The sequence below is a fragment of the Clinocottus analis genome, unplaced genomic scaffold (assembly GCF_023055335.1).
Source record: "Clinocottus analis isolate CAN_PGR_092001 unplaced genomic scaffold, fCliAna1.0.p SCAF_3, whole genome shotgun sequence".
Lineage (NCBI taxonomy): Eukaryota > Metazoa > Chordata > Actinopteri > Perciformes > Cottidae > Clinocottus > Clinocottus analis.
In genome coordinates this window covers 3,311,960-3,328,449 of record NW_027176042.1, presented here as the reverse complement: position 1 = coordinate 3,328,449, position 16,490 = coordinate 3,311,960, and the positions used below count along the sequence as shown (strand labels likewise).

Genomic DNA, 16,490 nt, shown 5'->3' with positions numbered 1-16,490 from the left:
CTCCTTGCTGTTTGTAAATCTATTGGGTGGAAAGAGGGGACTTGTTGGCAGCTATAACGCTGAGATGGACTCTCATTAGTTCCATTTAAGCTTCAAAACATCAAACAACCTCAAGCTTTGTTGCTCTGAAAGAATTTACAGTTTTCCCTATTTTGGAAATATTTTTCTTTGATTTGAATAAGTTCATCCATACAAAGAGATTTGATATTTGACTATTTGGTGTTTGACCATCTGCCTGTGCGTTCTCACTTCCCTACACTCTGTATTTTCAGCAGTGGATGAGTCCACATTTGGATTGTTTCTGGCAAGTCTGGTCCATGTAGTCAAAATACACCACAGTGTGTATGTTCATGATAATGAAGGAATATGTCAACCTTTGCAACAGTGTGACTCACTGGTTTTAATGGAGAATATATATCATGCTTTCATACAATACGTCCAATACTGGGGATTTGTTTAAGACTGAGGATGATCTGCTTTACATTTCCCCTTTAAAGTCCATATGAAATGCTGTGCAGTGTGTTCACCCCTGGGCCGGAAATGTCGGAAAGGACATTTCTCCATGTTTGTCCAATTGGTTTTTAAAATGAACAGATTATGATTTGGTGGTCAAAAGTGACTGTGAACAAAAAAAAAACCTGTTGTCGGTAATTCAAGTCTTGAACAGTGAGACTAAATTGAGCACGCCGCTGTGTGCTGGATATTCTCCAGCCGTAATTACTTAATTTCAGGAAGTAAGTTGAACATTTCACGGTGCCTGAGCACAGGGCCGAGCAGAAACAAACTCCCAAATGAGATTAACTATCCATTTCATGTCCCTGCCCTTTATGTCTCCATATTTAATGAGTGTTGATGTGATAAGATGCTGCCGTTAGCTAGTGGTGGGTCTAGCTGAAAATGAGCTCCTGTAATCTTCACCTCAGCTGGCTGTGGTCAGTTCCTCTGCAGCATGCAGATCTTCTTCACTGTGTTTTCTGTCTGCTACACTCCTGACGACCACAATGTTGAGCTCATTCGTTCTGTCTCTGCTCTTTCAGAAGGAAAACATTGGTGACCTGTTGACCTTGAGCGCTAAGCTGAGTCAAGCAGGGATGTACACGTGCACGGCTCAGACTGTGGTGGACAGCGCTTCAGCTTCAGCCAAGCTCGTGGTCCGAGGTAAGACAGGTCCTCAAGACCTCTGCATTTACCACGAGAGGGAAAAGGAAAACCTTTGAGGCAAAGAAATGGTGTTGCCAGATGTACGATAATGATCGTGTTTGTATTATAGCTTTTGGGAAAAAAGTTCCATGGGTAAAAATGTGTCCAGTTTGTGTCGTTTCTGGTTTTAGTCTTCTCTTTCGAGTCAACCATGCTTGGTCTTGTGTAGGTACCGACACCTGTTATTCCTTCCCGCTTCTGATACCTGAACCCGCGCATGGGCAGATACCAGTTAAAACATTAAACAGCTCATTGTTCCCTCTTTCTTTTATATTGTTGTGAAAATATCTTCATCAACTAACTGAATTCATTCAAGTTTCTCGTCAAAATCTACATTTTACAAAGTACCTTCACCCAATACTTATTTTTACTGAATTGAGCTTGAACACATGATAATGGAACTCAATGGAACCTCCGTTAACGTTAGCCATTAGCTCTGTTATTGATCCAAACAGCACTGTGCTAACAGTAGAAGTTAGCAGTGAACTAGCTCTCCTCCCGCTGATTTCCACACAGATGTGTTCTTCACAAAGTGGCATCATCATCGAACAAACAGGATGTTTAACAACAGCTGTGTCGTACTAATTTGCAGTGTTGTTGTTGTTCCTGTGTAGCATAAAGGAGCTGATAAATGATATAAGGGCGTGATCGCAGATCGACTTACATACTCGCCAATCCAGTAATTTAAGCTGGATTGGAGTCATTTCCGATACTGGTTTTGGAATAAATCTGGATGTAGGCTGTCATGTTGATGAACATGAAACACCAGCACGGCTGTGGCTTTCTTTATCGCCACTCAACGCCTTCACTAGGGATGGCTAAACTACTGCACTCATGTGAAATAATGGTCAGACTGATAGACTCCTTTCCACTCATTATAGCTCTACTACATTTAGGTGATGCTTGTATCCCAAGCGACTTACATTTTTGCTCTATACACTGTAGACACAGCAACAGCGAACAATTAGGGGTTAAGTGTCTTGCTCAAAGACACAACGACACGGACTAGCGGAGCCGAGGATCAAACCACTGATCCTCTGAATGAAAGGCGGGCATGCTGACCACTGAGCCACAGTCGCCGCCTCTTGACTCGCTTTCAAAAAACAACCTGACATAGAAAGATTTGTAGGTGTGTCAAAAAGTGTAAAATTGAGTTCTCCTGTTATGACTCGCGTACAATAATTCTCCTCAGAATACAACGCAACGCAGCAAATAAATGAACATGAAATCCAGTCATGCAGTCCTGCAAATCAGAGATAAATAATAATACAATAATACAAAGATCAGGGAAAGCGCTGTGTGGAAGTCTGTCTGATGACATCAGCAGAAAGAAAACACAGTGAGGTGTCATTGAGGGCGAACCCTGCTTCTGAATTATACAATTTTTATTAAAAAAATGGCAGTGACCGGTCATGAATGAAATAAAATTACATTTTCATCAAATTGTTCAAAACAGTTCCACGAAATGAATTGATACTGGTTTGTTACAACACACTAGTATCAGTAACATTATATATATATATGTGTGTGTGTGTGTGTGTGTGTGTGTGTGTGTGTGTGTGTGTGTGTGTGTGTGTGTGTGTATGTGTGTGTGTGTGTGTGTGTGTGTGTGTGTGTGTGTGTGTGTGTGTGTGTGTGTTGAGCTACAGTATACATATATATTTGTTGAACTGTAACTCATGTGTACATCTAACTCATGAGGTACTGATCAATCTCCTGCTACTCCAGTTTTGAGATATGAATCCTTTAGTTTACTCATTGAACCAATAAAAACATTTTGTGTCCAGGACCCCCAGGACCCCCTGGAGGTTTACTAGTGAAGAACGTGGCCGACGCATCGGTGGAGCTCCGGTGGAGTCGTGGCTACGATAACCACAGTCCCATCGGCAAATACATCATCATGGGCCGATCAACGCTCTCATCAGAGTGGAAGAAGATGAGGACAGGTGCGTGTGTGTGCGCGTGTGTGTGCGTGTGTGTGTGTTTGAGTGTAACAATCTGGTGATCTCTTTAAAATATATATTTTTTACAGTATGAAAGCGACCCTCGATTGAAGCGTTTTAAATGTGACAACTACGTCAGAGTAGAAGAACTTAAAAGCTGTGGGAATTTATTCCTCCGCATTTTGTCATTGTGTTCGAAATGTGGTCACGATCCAGAAAAAATGACATACATTGAGAGTGATTATTGAATATTGATGCTTCACATATCTTTCTGTGTGAATAACTGTGCACCAGACCCGGTAAACATCGAGGGGAATGCGGAGTCGGCTCGTGTGATGGGACTGATGTCCTGGATGGATTATGAGTTCCAGGTCATCGCCAGCAACATCCTGGGCAGCGGGGAGCCCAGCATGCCCTCTCACACCATCCGCACACAGCAAGCAGGTGAGGGGCCACCGGTCGCATCCAGTTGTCCTTCAAGCTCTTCAGACTGCACTTAGCCCGGGGCTAAAGGAGCTGTTGGCCCCGGGCTAAAGGAGCTGTTGGCCCCGGGCTAAAGGAGCCGCTAGCCTCGGGTTAAAGGAGCTTTTTGCCCAGGGCTAAAGGAGCCGGTGGCCATAGGCTAAAGTAGCTATTAGCTATTAGTTTATACTCACGCTTGGCACCGAGCAGACGGCGTGCAAGCTCCGAGCATGAACGTAGGCTGCTGTGAGCTGCAATATTCTTGGAAACGCCAGAGGGTGAACAAACAAAATGAACTGTAAAGAATCCAAAAGACAATGAATGTATCCTCTAAATATGAACATAGACTGTAGGTGTATCCTGCAAAAAAAACATAAACCAACCTCCACAATGACAAGAAGAGATTGTAATTGATTCTAAAGCATTTAAAAGTGATTTGGCCTTCTCAGTATAATCGTGCAACTCGTGCTTTTCACGTGATTGTGCGGCAGGTGCACCAAGTTACAAAAATCCTGAGGTGTACAACCAAGCACTACTCTCCACTGATCCACACTTGTGTGTATTATATCATGTACCTGTATATCATCCTGTGCCTGTATATGTGGCCCTCAGCTCCCACTGTGGCCCCCAGTGGTCTTGGAGGCGGAGGAGGAGACCGCAACGAACTCATTGTGACCTGGACGGTGAGTGGATGACTGAGAGTAGTTAGTGTGTGAGTGTACATAGGATAATGTACACATTTCCCTTCATAATGTTAGAAAGCTGTAATTCAAGAGGAATTGTTCAAATGCTACACATATGATTATTTGATCATTATATGATACCTGCAGTGTTAAGGACTTAAAGGACAGCTTCACATGTGTCTAAATCTATGTTAAAACCACATTCACACACATGTATATACGGTATGAGGGTTTAAACGTCTTTGGCTGCTGTAATAATTCTACATCTTCCTGTTATATTCGGGCCATTAATGGAACTTTTCCTGAAGAATGGAAATGTGAATGATGGCAGACAAAATCCATAGTAACATAAATAACATGATAAAGCTTCTGCAGTCTAAATGAGTCTAATCTAGTGGATATTCTCGGGTTAATCCAGTCAACGTTTTCTTGTTGAGCTGCGGTGGAAGGAAAGGAATACTAAGAGAGGATTCTGGACTAAAAAGTCTTCCTTTGGAAGATATTCTTGATTTGCTAAAGCAAATCTACTCAAATAAACTGTTTCACATAATGAGGCTTCTTGCTGGTGCATTACAGTAGGAAGTATCCTCCTAACGGCCAGTATGTGGAGAACATATCCTTAGAGACGTCATTTGCTTGCTGATGTCGCAGTGGGAAAGCCCAAAGAGTTCACACACACACACACACTCACACACACACACACAAGTTGTGTCAGATGTCTGTTGGAACATTGGGAAGTGACCCATTTGTCTGTGTAGAGGGCCACATCTTAATTCTCTCCTGAAACCTGCAGCCCATGGCAAGAGAGTACCAGAATGGTGATGGCTTTGGCTACGTCCTGGAATTCAGGAAGAAGGACACGCAATCTTGGATGGTGGCGCGTATCCCTCACGTGGAGTCGTCCCGATATGTTTACTACAACGACAGCCTGACGCCGTACAGCCCCTTCGAGGTGAAGATCAAAGCCTACAACCGCCGAGGAGAAGGTCCGTTCAGCCAGATCGCCGGAGTCTACTCTGCAGAGGAGGGTGAGTCTGACCAGCAGGTTCCTGCTGCTCCACCTCCAGTAAAGCTGGTGTTACAAGGCTGTTCTTATGCTCAGGCTCATGATAACAGTTACATTCAGTGTCATTATTATAATGAATATTTGGTTTTTTTTTTAGCTGATTTTACAACAAAAGGTAAAGTTATTTATGGCAAGTACAGGATGGCAGGAAAGAACAGTGAGTCTCTGCAAAATCAAACTGAATTCACTAAATAAACTATTTTTGTGGCAACCTGAAAGGTCAACCTAACTTTTGTAAATCCACTTTCATGCCTACTTTTGAAATAAATCAATAATATAAAATACATTCAAATATTTTTGCATTATTACTACTCTAACTAATTGAACCAAGAACACGTGTAATTCAAACAGGAGGACAACAGACAATATCATGATAATGACGTTTAGAGGAGACCTGTAAACAGGACTCTTTACGAAGCAGATCACGATTGCATTGTTCTTCTTGTCTCGCTCAAGGGCACCTCGGCAGTGCCCAGGAGGTGAAGGAATGCCCGGCCATTCAGGGTTCACTGGGTTCAGTCGCTCGTTCAGAGAGATGATGACGTACAACAAGTGTAATGCTGGATTTTATTTACCATAAATCCAGTTTATAACTCTCAGTAGCATCGACTGCAGACTAATAGCAGAACTATTTCACGAGACAGAGACAAGATAGACATCTTCAGTAGGATCCGCTAAAGCTCTTATGACATGACTCCAAAACATCTGGAGGCTTGTAAGGTGTCGCGTACAGTGTGTCCTATGGATGACTTCATAATGAATTAGAAAGAGTAGGTCTGTGCCATATTTATTATAGCTGTTATATTATGATCAGACCACATGATCCTGATCTGGCTCCTCGCTGCATCATGGTTACTATGATGATGATAATAATAATATAACTGAAGGAGACTTTCTACAAGCTTGTTGTTCTCCACAGAGACAGGACACTGTGAAACGGGCTTCATGTAATCTATCATGGGGGATTGGCAGGAGCGTTCCAGGGCCCTCCATGAGCTCTTAAAGCACATCTTAATTGAAGAAAAGCAGGATAAGAGGAAGTCTAAATGACAAGATCCCGAAATAAGCACAGCCCAGCGATGTCATGGAGATATTGCCCAACCTTTTTCTCACATCACTGAGGTGTTTTACCGACTGTAGCTACTGGACAGACTCTGAAGATTTTGTAATGAAATAACACCAAGTTTTACTTCAGATATCTATTATTAGTGGAGTGAAACAGATGGGGACACATTCATGAAATAATACTCATCAGCAGACAGTGGAAGGAGGCTAGCAGTGAGGGAAACCAGGCAACACGTAAAGAAAGCTTTACGACAGAGGCAGCTGCAGTATGGCCAGCCACCACTAGAGGGCATTCTGAAGTAGACCACTGTCAGCTTGTGAATTCACTGCTTCCCTGTTTGTACATCGTGCAGTGCGCTGCACACACTGACCTCCTGCCCTCTCGCTGACTCCTCACAGAGCCAACGGTGGGACCGTCAAGCATCAACGCCACGGCACTGACGGCCTTTGAGATCCAGGTGTCATGGGAGCCCGTCCAGCAGCTCAGCGCCAACGGCATCCTCAGAGGATATGAGGTAATGAGCTGCATGGACACACATGTGGATGTTCGTCCAACGCAGCAGACTGCACCCGACTGCGAGAGAGGGGGAAAAAAATGTTTAAAATGACCTGATGAACTCATGAACAGATCGGTTTGAGAAATGTAGAACATGCATTTACGTTTCTTAAAAAAAAAGTCAAGCTCAATTGGCATGCCCTTCCTCAACAGCATCTTCCTAAACCACACAACAGGGTAAGAAAATACATTCAATCTCATGTTATTGTAAGAATACAAGAGAAGGTTGCCATACTTGATAATCAGGGACATGTTTGCTACTTGAATGCGTCCGGACCTTCAGCTGGATCGCTGTCTGATTTTTACTGTTTTTGTTGGAGGGGAAACACAAAGTCCATCTAGTCCTTTAAATCAAACCACATACTAAGTCTAAAAGGTAAGTTGAATTAGATTTGATCATATTTGCTCAGACTGTCACTATGTCCTGAGAGTAGTAAATGAGAAAGATAAACTGTTAAACTGTTCTCCACGTCATACTTTTCCTTGACGGTCGTGAATCGTGGTTCCTTGTTCCTTGTGTCTGTTTTTGGTCAGAGTTTATTTCTTAATCTACAACTACTGTTCTTTTCTTTGAGGTGGCAAAATAAAAAACAAGCTTAGCTTTGCTCTCCTGCACGCGGCTGTACTGGGATAGAACCAGTTCATTGATACGCAGCCCTCTGACCTGCTGATGAAGTTCTTATCATTTTATGAGCTGGTCTCAGCCCCACAAGCTAAGATAGTTCAAACTCACTCTATGAACTTTGATTGTTTTAGGGTTTATAAGCAACGTATCACCTAATAGTGTTGGGAACGGCTGATGTCAGCATGTCAAGTTGAGATGATCAGTTTAATTTTTTCTCTAGTTGTTGAAGTTGGATGACTTCATCAGACACATTAAACTCTGGATGCAAATGGCACATGACATGTTTAGTGCATCCGCTGCTGTGACAGCAGACAGCCTCACTTTTAAACTTGAAAAGAAGTGTCTCAGGTAATGTGTATCAACGTGCTTCCTCAGATCCGGTACTGGCGGCAGCACGAGCGCGAAGCGGCAGCAGACCGAGTGCGGACAGCGGGACTGGAGGCGACAGCCAGAGTGTCCGGACTGAGACCCAGCACTCGGTACCACGTCGCCGTTCTGGCGTACAACAGCGCCGGCACGGGGCCGTCCTCGCCGCGCACCACCGTCACCACCAGGAAACCACGTACGGCTGCAGCACTCACACGTCCATGCACAGTCACGTGTGTGCAAACTACAAAGCTCACAATGAGGGACAGATTCACAGAAAAAAATATATATTTAGCATTATGAAAATGATTTGCTTGTAGTTTGAAATCAGCCTCCAGCAACAATGCAAGCGCACATCACAAGGATGCAACAGGAAGTGCTCATATCTGGCTGCTGTCAGTTGAGTGAGGGTGGTTTCAATCTCCATCAAGCGGCTCGGTAGCACAAACTGTCTTTCTGTTCCTATCAAATTTTCAACATGTGTGTGTGTTTCCACAACAGCCCCCAATCGTCGTCCGGGCAACGTGTCATGGAAGGCCGACGGCTCATCTGTGACGGTGAGGTGGGATCACGTGAAGGCCATGCACAATGAGTCTGCAGTACTGGGCTACAAAGTGAGTGCTGTCTCACTAAAAGTGTGTGCATGTGTGTGTTTGTCTGCATGCAGTGTGGCACATAAAAGACATCATTCTCTTTAGTTTACTAAAGTGTTGACTTCAGGCAATGCCACCGTACACTCTGCTCGGACTCCAGTGACCAAAATGAACTCTTTAAAACCACTCATTACATTACATGTAACTATTTTACACAGGAAATAGTAAAGTAAATTGTCGCGATCAAGGGGAAACCTCTGAGTCTGGAATGGGAAGCCAATGCTGAAGTGTCTTAAAGCTGCATTCTCCTCACATCCAGCATGGTCCCAGACTAAACAATACAAAGCCACCGATTGATTGGCTGCCGATGGAAGTGTCTACGTTCACCTGCAATGCTCAAAACAACCGTCAGATCAGATCCAATCAAAACAGTATGAAGATCTATAGACAGCTCCATGCAGCCCAGTGTTACATTACTAACAATGTACACACACATGTAGCTGTGAAGCTCATGTGATGATCATGAAGGTCCAGCGTTTTGTCCCATCACAATGTGTGTAATCTGCTGCACATGTGAGATATGAGAAGCAATAAAGAGTCAGTGTAATAAAATCAAAGATCATGTATCAGCTTGTATATGAAGGAGAACGCGTAATCCAAAGATAACAGCTGTAACAATGGTCCTTTGATTCTAACTCAAACTCTGATAGTTGCAGTGCACGAGTCACAAAAAAAACAATGTTACAATATCGTGATCATAAAAGTATGATTTTATCTGCTGCCCAGCAGCTTGTTAATGCCTGCTGGTCTACACAGTAGTTATGGGCCACCGTCAGGTTTCATTCCTTTGTATCTGATAACATAAAAGGAAAAACACGTCAATGAGAACAACAATATTGTTAATTTGGCTTTCACATTGTAGGTGATAACAGAGATGAGTGTTATTACGACTCCATAACGTAATGACATCTTATAATCTCCAAAAACCACTGTCAGCAACATTGTGAATGCTGAACTGATGAAAAGTGTAAAAATGCCCTTTGTGTCGTCACGTTGAGGTCTGAACTAAACTCTGGGACCTGCTGTGCTCTCAGGTTCTGTACAAACACGAGGGCCAGACCTCCCTGAAGCTGCTGGACAAGGCCAAGACGTCCATGAGCCTGCCGCTGCCAAAAGACAGCGGCTACGTGGTGCTGGAGATCCGGTCCTGGGGAGAAGGCGGGGACGGGCCAGCGCACGAGATCATTGTGTCCCGGGACTCAGGTGAGCGACTGAGAAGCACCCACCGTCCCTTTCCCTGAGGGAGGGGATGTTTTGGAGTAATAAGCAGCGTCGAACAGGCATTGACGATCAAATGAAGTGATCTTGGAGGATTCACAGAAACACTGACAGGAATAACTGGGTCTGTACCCACAATCCTATGATCAAACAGGCTCCGCTAGTCCATGTTGATGTGTCCTTAAACAAGACCCTTAACCCCAAATGACTCCTGCATGCTGTGTATGGATGTTGCATGAATGTTAGCTCGTCCTGATGGGCAGGTGGCAGCATGCCTGGTAGCCCCTCACATTGGGGTGTCATCTCTTTCCATGAGCTCTATCTTCAGGTCGCTCCTCTTTTGCTGGGCCTCCTGCTCCTCCTTCTGAGCCTTGAGAACTTTCTTCCTCTTTCTCTTTTCCAGATGATATTTGTGTTGAAGTATTTTGAGCAGTCAGAAGTCTAGAAAAGCGCTATACAAGTGCATTCCATTTATTATTTAATCGCTGACGTGACGGCATCATGTGGAGGACATTTCTTGTGCATGTTCTTCCGATATTAGTGTGCTGTGATTGTTTGAATGTTCATTGCAATAACCAAATCATAGTGTTACACAAATACCTAGAAATACAGCAGGGATTAGAATTAGAATGTGTTACGGTCCCACAGTACATGAGGAGAACAATAACTTGTTGTGGTCATGACTAATGTAACGACATCTAATAAGACCTATCTAACCTATTTCAGGTTATCGGCGGTGCTCCAAGAGAAAGGAACTTCTAAGGCTGTGTTATCTTAGAGATAGGAACATTAGGATATCTGTTATTTTGGTCATAAATATGTCAGCAGTATCTAAAACAAACATGGGACAGTGAGAATTTATTATAGTCAGACATTCAAGGTGCTTTGGCTATAAAGGAAAGGTCAAGAGGACCAAAAGAGGGTTCTTACTTACTTTACATGTTGTACTTATGTTGCATTACGTTTAGCAACTCTACATCTTGTTAAAGTGACTTGTTACAAACTGTCTCTCACACAGGAACCGGTATGATGGTGCAGAACGAGGCCTCCTCCACACTGTCCAGTCAAACTCTCCACCTCCTCACCGGCTTGCTTCTCCTCCCTCTTGTTTCGTTGGCCGGCCTGTGATCTCAGCCCTCATCTGTGGACTTTTTTTTTTGCTTTGAGTGGCTTGAAACTAAAGCTGTCCTGTGTCTCAGCCTGTGTTTGGGGTTGGTGTGGGTTCAGATGGTCGGGGAAGGTTGTAGCACTGCAGGGATTGGACGGGTGGGTGAGGAAAGAGGGATTTTCAGTATTCATTTTTTAAACAATAAAAATAAAGAGGTTTTTTTTTTAAAGTCTGGATGGATTGAAAGGGTTGGGGGAGCAGGGAATCCCTGTCTGTTGTGTATTTATGTACCAGTGTCAGTAAAAACCATGCCTTACCGGGACCATCACATGTGTGGCTGACGCGTCTCATACGCGCGACCTCCAAACTGTAGCTGTCACTACACAGACTTCAGGTGTAAATTATTCATAGAATCAATGACGTGTATAACTTATGTACATACGGTCTGTTTGTCTGTTCTGTCCTCGCTGAGAGCAACTTGACTGACAAGTGTCTGTTTTCTGACCGGTTGTGGGTGTTTTAAACAGCTGTAAAGGTCTGCAGCTACTCCTGCATTTTCACCTGCTTGGTCAATTCTGTCATAATTGACCCTTCGCTAAGTCCCGCCCCTCAAAATCAGTACATAATAGCATAGCTTTAGCCAGCTCTGACATGTGTCTGTCTCTGCTCCACAGATTATCAGCAATGGTATGTTTATAAAACCCACGGAGCTAAAATAAGCAGATTACATTTGCGCATCATTAACTAGCATTAGCACTTTTATGCTATGCCAGCTACTGAAGGTATAGTGAATAAATACACATGCTGCTTTAGCTTTTTAATGATGGTAGCAGTGAGTAAAGACACCTTGTCTTTACAGGAACACTGTTGGTCCTTCATGTCATTCGTTGTCTTCTGTCTTGATTCACTTTTACACTGTGATCTGTAGGCTCTTGGATACATCCTTCAAAACAGATTCTCTCCAAAAATCACTTTAGGTTTTAACAAACATTAATGAATCCTTCCTCAGGAAGTGCAGTTAGTGACAGTGTGGGCTCCACGGTGGCTCAGATAGCGGTGCTTAACAAGGGGTCAATTGTAAAGTCACTCGTACTCATACTGTGAAAGACATGGAATTTCATAATGCAACTCATCATGTACCCGTTCACACGAACCTCATCATTTTCCACGTCAGGATTTGTGTCAGGATACAACATTGCCTTGTTTTTCACAACTCGCCTGACAAGCAGCATCCCATTGTTGAACTCTACGTCTTGTTGCTCACAGTGAACACAGAATCAGTCACTCGATGGAACACTGAAGAACTTTTTATCATTGATTTTCAGCTCCTGCTAATGTCTTTATGCTCGTTTGTGTTTTTGTCTCCGCTGTAATTATGGCAAGCTACAGGAAAACGTCACCGGTCCAAATGAATGTTTACATTTTATATTTTTTATGTCTCATTTTGGGCGTTGTCAAACTGGATGGATGAAGGGAGTATTTAATTCTTCGCTTACATTTTGTTGTGCCTGCATTGTTTGAAAAATTCCAACAACGATGTACAAACGCTTCCGTTCAGTGTTAATTGGGTTTATTGCAGCTGCTTTTATGTTGGTAGGGTAATATTAAATGAATGAACCACTGCTGAAGGTGAAAGAGTTGGTCGCCAAAGTTATCAGAGAATAGTTAACAGTGTCATATATCATTATCATTGTAATCCTGTCAGCATCTATCAGCTCTTATGTAACATGTCTAGTTTACTACAGTTTACAGGAAGGATGTGTCCTCCAATATGCACATTCAGCCTGTCACTCATTCTCGCATAGTTATCCTGTCCAGGTCAGGTCTGGTCAGCATTTCAAAGATTGACATTGAGTGCTTACAATTTTTCTCTTCTGTTGTGCCTCAGTATGTTGGTGGATTTGCTTCAGGCCTGTTTGCTGTGTGATATTCAAAAAGTTAAAGAGCAACTGATGCTTTGGAGTCAGTAACAACTGAAATACATGGTTATGGCTTACCTTCAATTCAGTTATCACTTAATGTTCTATAATAACCATGTTTTAGTTTCAATTATCTTAGCCATCTCAAATCTTAAAAATGTACAGAATGACTGTTTCAACTTGAAACAGTCATCGGACATTTTAGGGCAGGTTCACACCCGGAGGTCCGGTTGCAGAAGCAGACCAATTCTCTCACTGATTTGGTTTGGTTTACAAAGGCAAAACTTAAACCATCCAGAAAGAGTTATTGGTCATATAGTTGTATTGATGCGTATGACTCAACAGCTGCCTCAAAACGAGCGATGTGCTTTCCGACACTGCGGATGATGCAAAGTTCTTACCTTTTAGCCTTTTTTAGCCTCAGTTGCTTGCTATCTAAGCTAGTTAGCGTGCACATTTCCCCAGAATTGAACCGCTCTAGAGTTACATTGACAACGTTTCGAGACCAACCCTTCATGAGGGATCATAGAGCAGTTGGTGGTCCGTAGCAGTGTTCCCATCCGGCGTTCACACCAACACAAACGAACCGCGCCAACGGGACGAATGCTCTTGGTTTTGGTTCAATGAGATCCGTCACAGCTGGTGTGAACGCGCCTTTAAAGATTTGACTCGAGGTCCTCTGACTAGCTTTCAGCCACTACTCATTATTTTCCTCAGGGCATGTAGTTTGTTCAAACTCTATCCAATGAGGAAAAAGAAGAGGTGGGAAGCTCTGGAAAAGGCCAGCACGAGTTTCAGGTCAACTGCTCCACAGCTAAAGCATCAGGAGTTGGTGATTCACAATTGAACGCCCAGGATTTATCCTGAAGATAGATTCACTAGTTTAGTGTTCTGCTCTGTGTGTATTGTTTTTTCTTTCACTCACTCGAGAAGATGTAAAATATTTGTTTAGCAAGCTTATGACTTAAATTGGAAGGAAACTCTAAATAGCTGATCCAAAGGCACTCACCAGCTTTAATATTTCAATGGTCTGGACAACCAAAACCTTTTTTGTGTTACTTTAGTTTTACATGTTATGCCTTCATGATGACTAAGAATGACTACTTGATTGATGTTTTCTATTTTATCAGGAAAATGTAAATTTTCATCACATGCATGAAACTTTTTCTCTTACCATATAATTTATTTACAATAGTTTTGGTAAAAGAAAAAACAATATATTAGGCAAATTAGGAAATATGTTTTCCATGAATATTGTCACGCAAAATGTCAAAATACCTACAACTAGAACAACAGGTTGTAGACCATTAGCTGTCATTATTAATATTAGTTTCATGATCTTGAACTGAAGTTTAAATTTAGGTGAGACCAATATACGTGTACTTATATTTGGGGTTGACCCATCTCAGCTTGGTCCACCTCTGGGCAACAGTCATTTCAACACTCTGGTCTTAAACAGATTCGGCTACAGTGCCAAATTATTGGCCCGAGCGTTTGAAAACTAAATTGTTCTAGACCTGGATTTATATCAGCATCACTCAGAATCGCCTCACACCTGCTTCATCTCTGCACTACCCAGAAGATGGAGAAGCTATCAGAATTGTTGAATAATGTCCTGTTTTTTTTTTGTGTTTTACTCTGTAAGAAGTGTTTTCTCAATGACTTTAGTATTCATTGAAAAGCCATGAAGTCATTTCACCGTGTCTCTGTGCCCAGCCGCCGAGTCTTCTGGCGGACTGACTGGTCTCATCACTCACTTAAGGTGGTAACAGCGAGTCTGTGTTTCATATGGCTTGGCTGAATGCACTAGATAATGTAGCCCTTGGGCCTTTTCATAATTGTGATTGAATGAACATGTGAGGGAGGGGTTTGGGGAGGGGTGCTACTTGTAAATATGATTTAAAATAAACACTTTGGGATTGTATTTGAGGAACGTGTGTGTTTGTTACATTCACAGTCGTGTCAATGTAAAACCATTGGTTTGTGCACTGTCGTTTTAAAACCTAGAGTTCGGAATTTTTTTGTTTTTTTGCAACCAGAAGTAAAACAAGAAGATTGACTTAAGTAAAATGAAGTAAAATATATTTTCTGGCAAACAAAATGCTGCAATTCAATTTCAAGAAGTGAAAACACACTTTGAAAATGTTACATTTCTAAAATGTAAACAGACAACTCCCAGACCGGTCATCCCGGATCCGATATTTCAAATCCAGCTACGATGACGTTATGACCCGCCCTACTGTACCTCTGATTGGTTCTGATATTCTTACCCTAACCAATCTCACTACTCATCCTTAACCCTTACCAATCCAACCTGTGGAGGTAACAGTTAGTAGACAATCAGACACAGAGTAGTCGATGTTATATTAATTATTTACTATCCCGTGCATGGGTAGCCCGCCCTATAGCATCTTCTGCTTCATGCTCTACTCGACTCTAAATGGACCATCATTTACTAAATGAAAATCATGTCATACTGAAGAAGACTTTAAACTACAATTTGAGACCATAAACTCATGTTAAAAAAAAAGTCAAGCAATTTTCTCATAGACTTCTATACAACCAGAGGAGTCGCCCCCTGATGGACAGTAGAGGGAATGCGGGTTTACCGCATGTGTCTGGTTGCATTGTAAACTTGGTTCTCTGGGTGAAGTCTCTCTACTCCATGACATTTCTTGTATGGTCAATGAACCTCTAAGACACCAGAGAGTTTACCAAGAAAATACGTCGCGTGAAATTACTGATTTTCAGAGAAATAAGTTAACTAATCAGACATTCTCGCATACACTGTACATTTACCGCTTTCTTTTTTGCAATGGCAACAACCCGTGCTTAGCACCGCCCAAGAGCTTTTTTTTCTCAGCAATAATTCAGTTTAAAACTAAACTTCTACTGTGCATGGATTGCACAACGTATCCCACAAATCCTGTCCACATGGTGGGGTTACCTCCGCCCAAACACTGAACAAAAGCCAGATAACTCTGATGTACATTCAGCTCTATCAGCTGTGACGTAGAAATTGACCTGATAGCTCATTTCCCAGAATGTTTAATAACCAACTTGCTTCGCCCGGTATTACAGTAAGTGGAGTTATTGTGCACGTCAGCCAGACTCCCACCACCATCGGCCCTTATCAGCTGCACTTTGCTACCAGCTATTAGTCATTAATGAGTAAAATATAAATCTGACCGACGCCACCAAGCCGGAGACTCTGCTTCGCTTCCTCTTGAAGAAAGGTAATGAGATCATCGCCATGTTTGCATTTGTGTTGTATATAACTAGCATTTAGCTGCCGGTTGCTTCATGTGTAACAAGGGGAATATTGCTGATATTGTACAGCTATTATTAATGGCTGTCAGCCTACAACTAATAACTCATTATTTACTCATTATGGAATAGTTTTGTTTAATAATCATTCAATTGTTTTGCAGATAAAACAGTGAATAGTGCCACATGTCGAACAAAATGCATTCGACGAAAGCGATGTCTTAGAAATAGCTGTTTTATTACATACCCAGGAAATGTTGAAAGAAAATGAGCGAAGACAAAATTAACGTTGTTGTTTTTTCAGCACTTGGCAAATGATATCTGCTTTGGTTTTCCATCTGTTTTTGTCATCATCTGAA

At 42.4% G+C, this 16,490-nt stretch overlaps 1 protein-coding gene across 1 annotated transcript in view; it reads left to right on the top strand.

Annotated features, from left to right (window-relative positions):
- The window catches only part of cntn2 (contactin 2), a 54,119-nt gene extending 39,357 nt beyond the window's left edge, over positions 1 to 14,762 (top strand). The window contains exons 14-23 of the mRNA XM_068593443.1: positions 1,038 to 1,158; positions 2,988 to 3,146; positions 3,438 to 3,587; positions 4,218 to 4,288; positions 5,082 to 5,316; positions 6,819 to 6,934; positions 7,976 to 8,162; positions 8,468 to 8,580; positions 9,654 to 9,822; positions 10,856 to 14,762. Coding sequence (XP_068449544.1) covers positions 1,038 to 1,158; positions 2,988 to 3,146; positions 3,438 to 3,587; positions 4,218 to 4,288; positions 5,082 to 5,316; positions 6,819 to 6,934; positions 7,976 to 8,162; positions 8,468 to 8,580; positions 9,654 to 9,822; positions 10,856 to 10,965 — 1,431 coding nt within the window. The 3' untranslated portion in view covers positions 10,966 to 14,762. The remainder of the gene's footprint in view (positions 1 to 1,037; positions 1,159 to 2,987; positions 3,147 to 3,437; positions 3,588 to 4,217; positions 4,289 to 5,081; positions 5,317 to 6,818; positions 6,935 to 7,975; positions 8,163 to 8,467; positions 8,581 to 9,653; positions 9,823 to 10,855) is intronic.
- Positions 14,763 to 16,490: the final 1,728 nt, after the last annotated feature.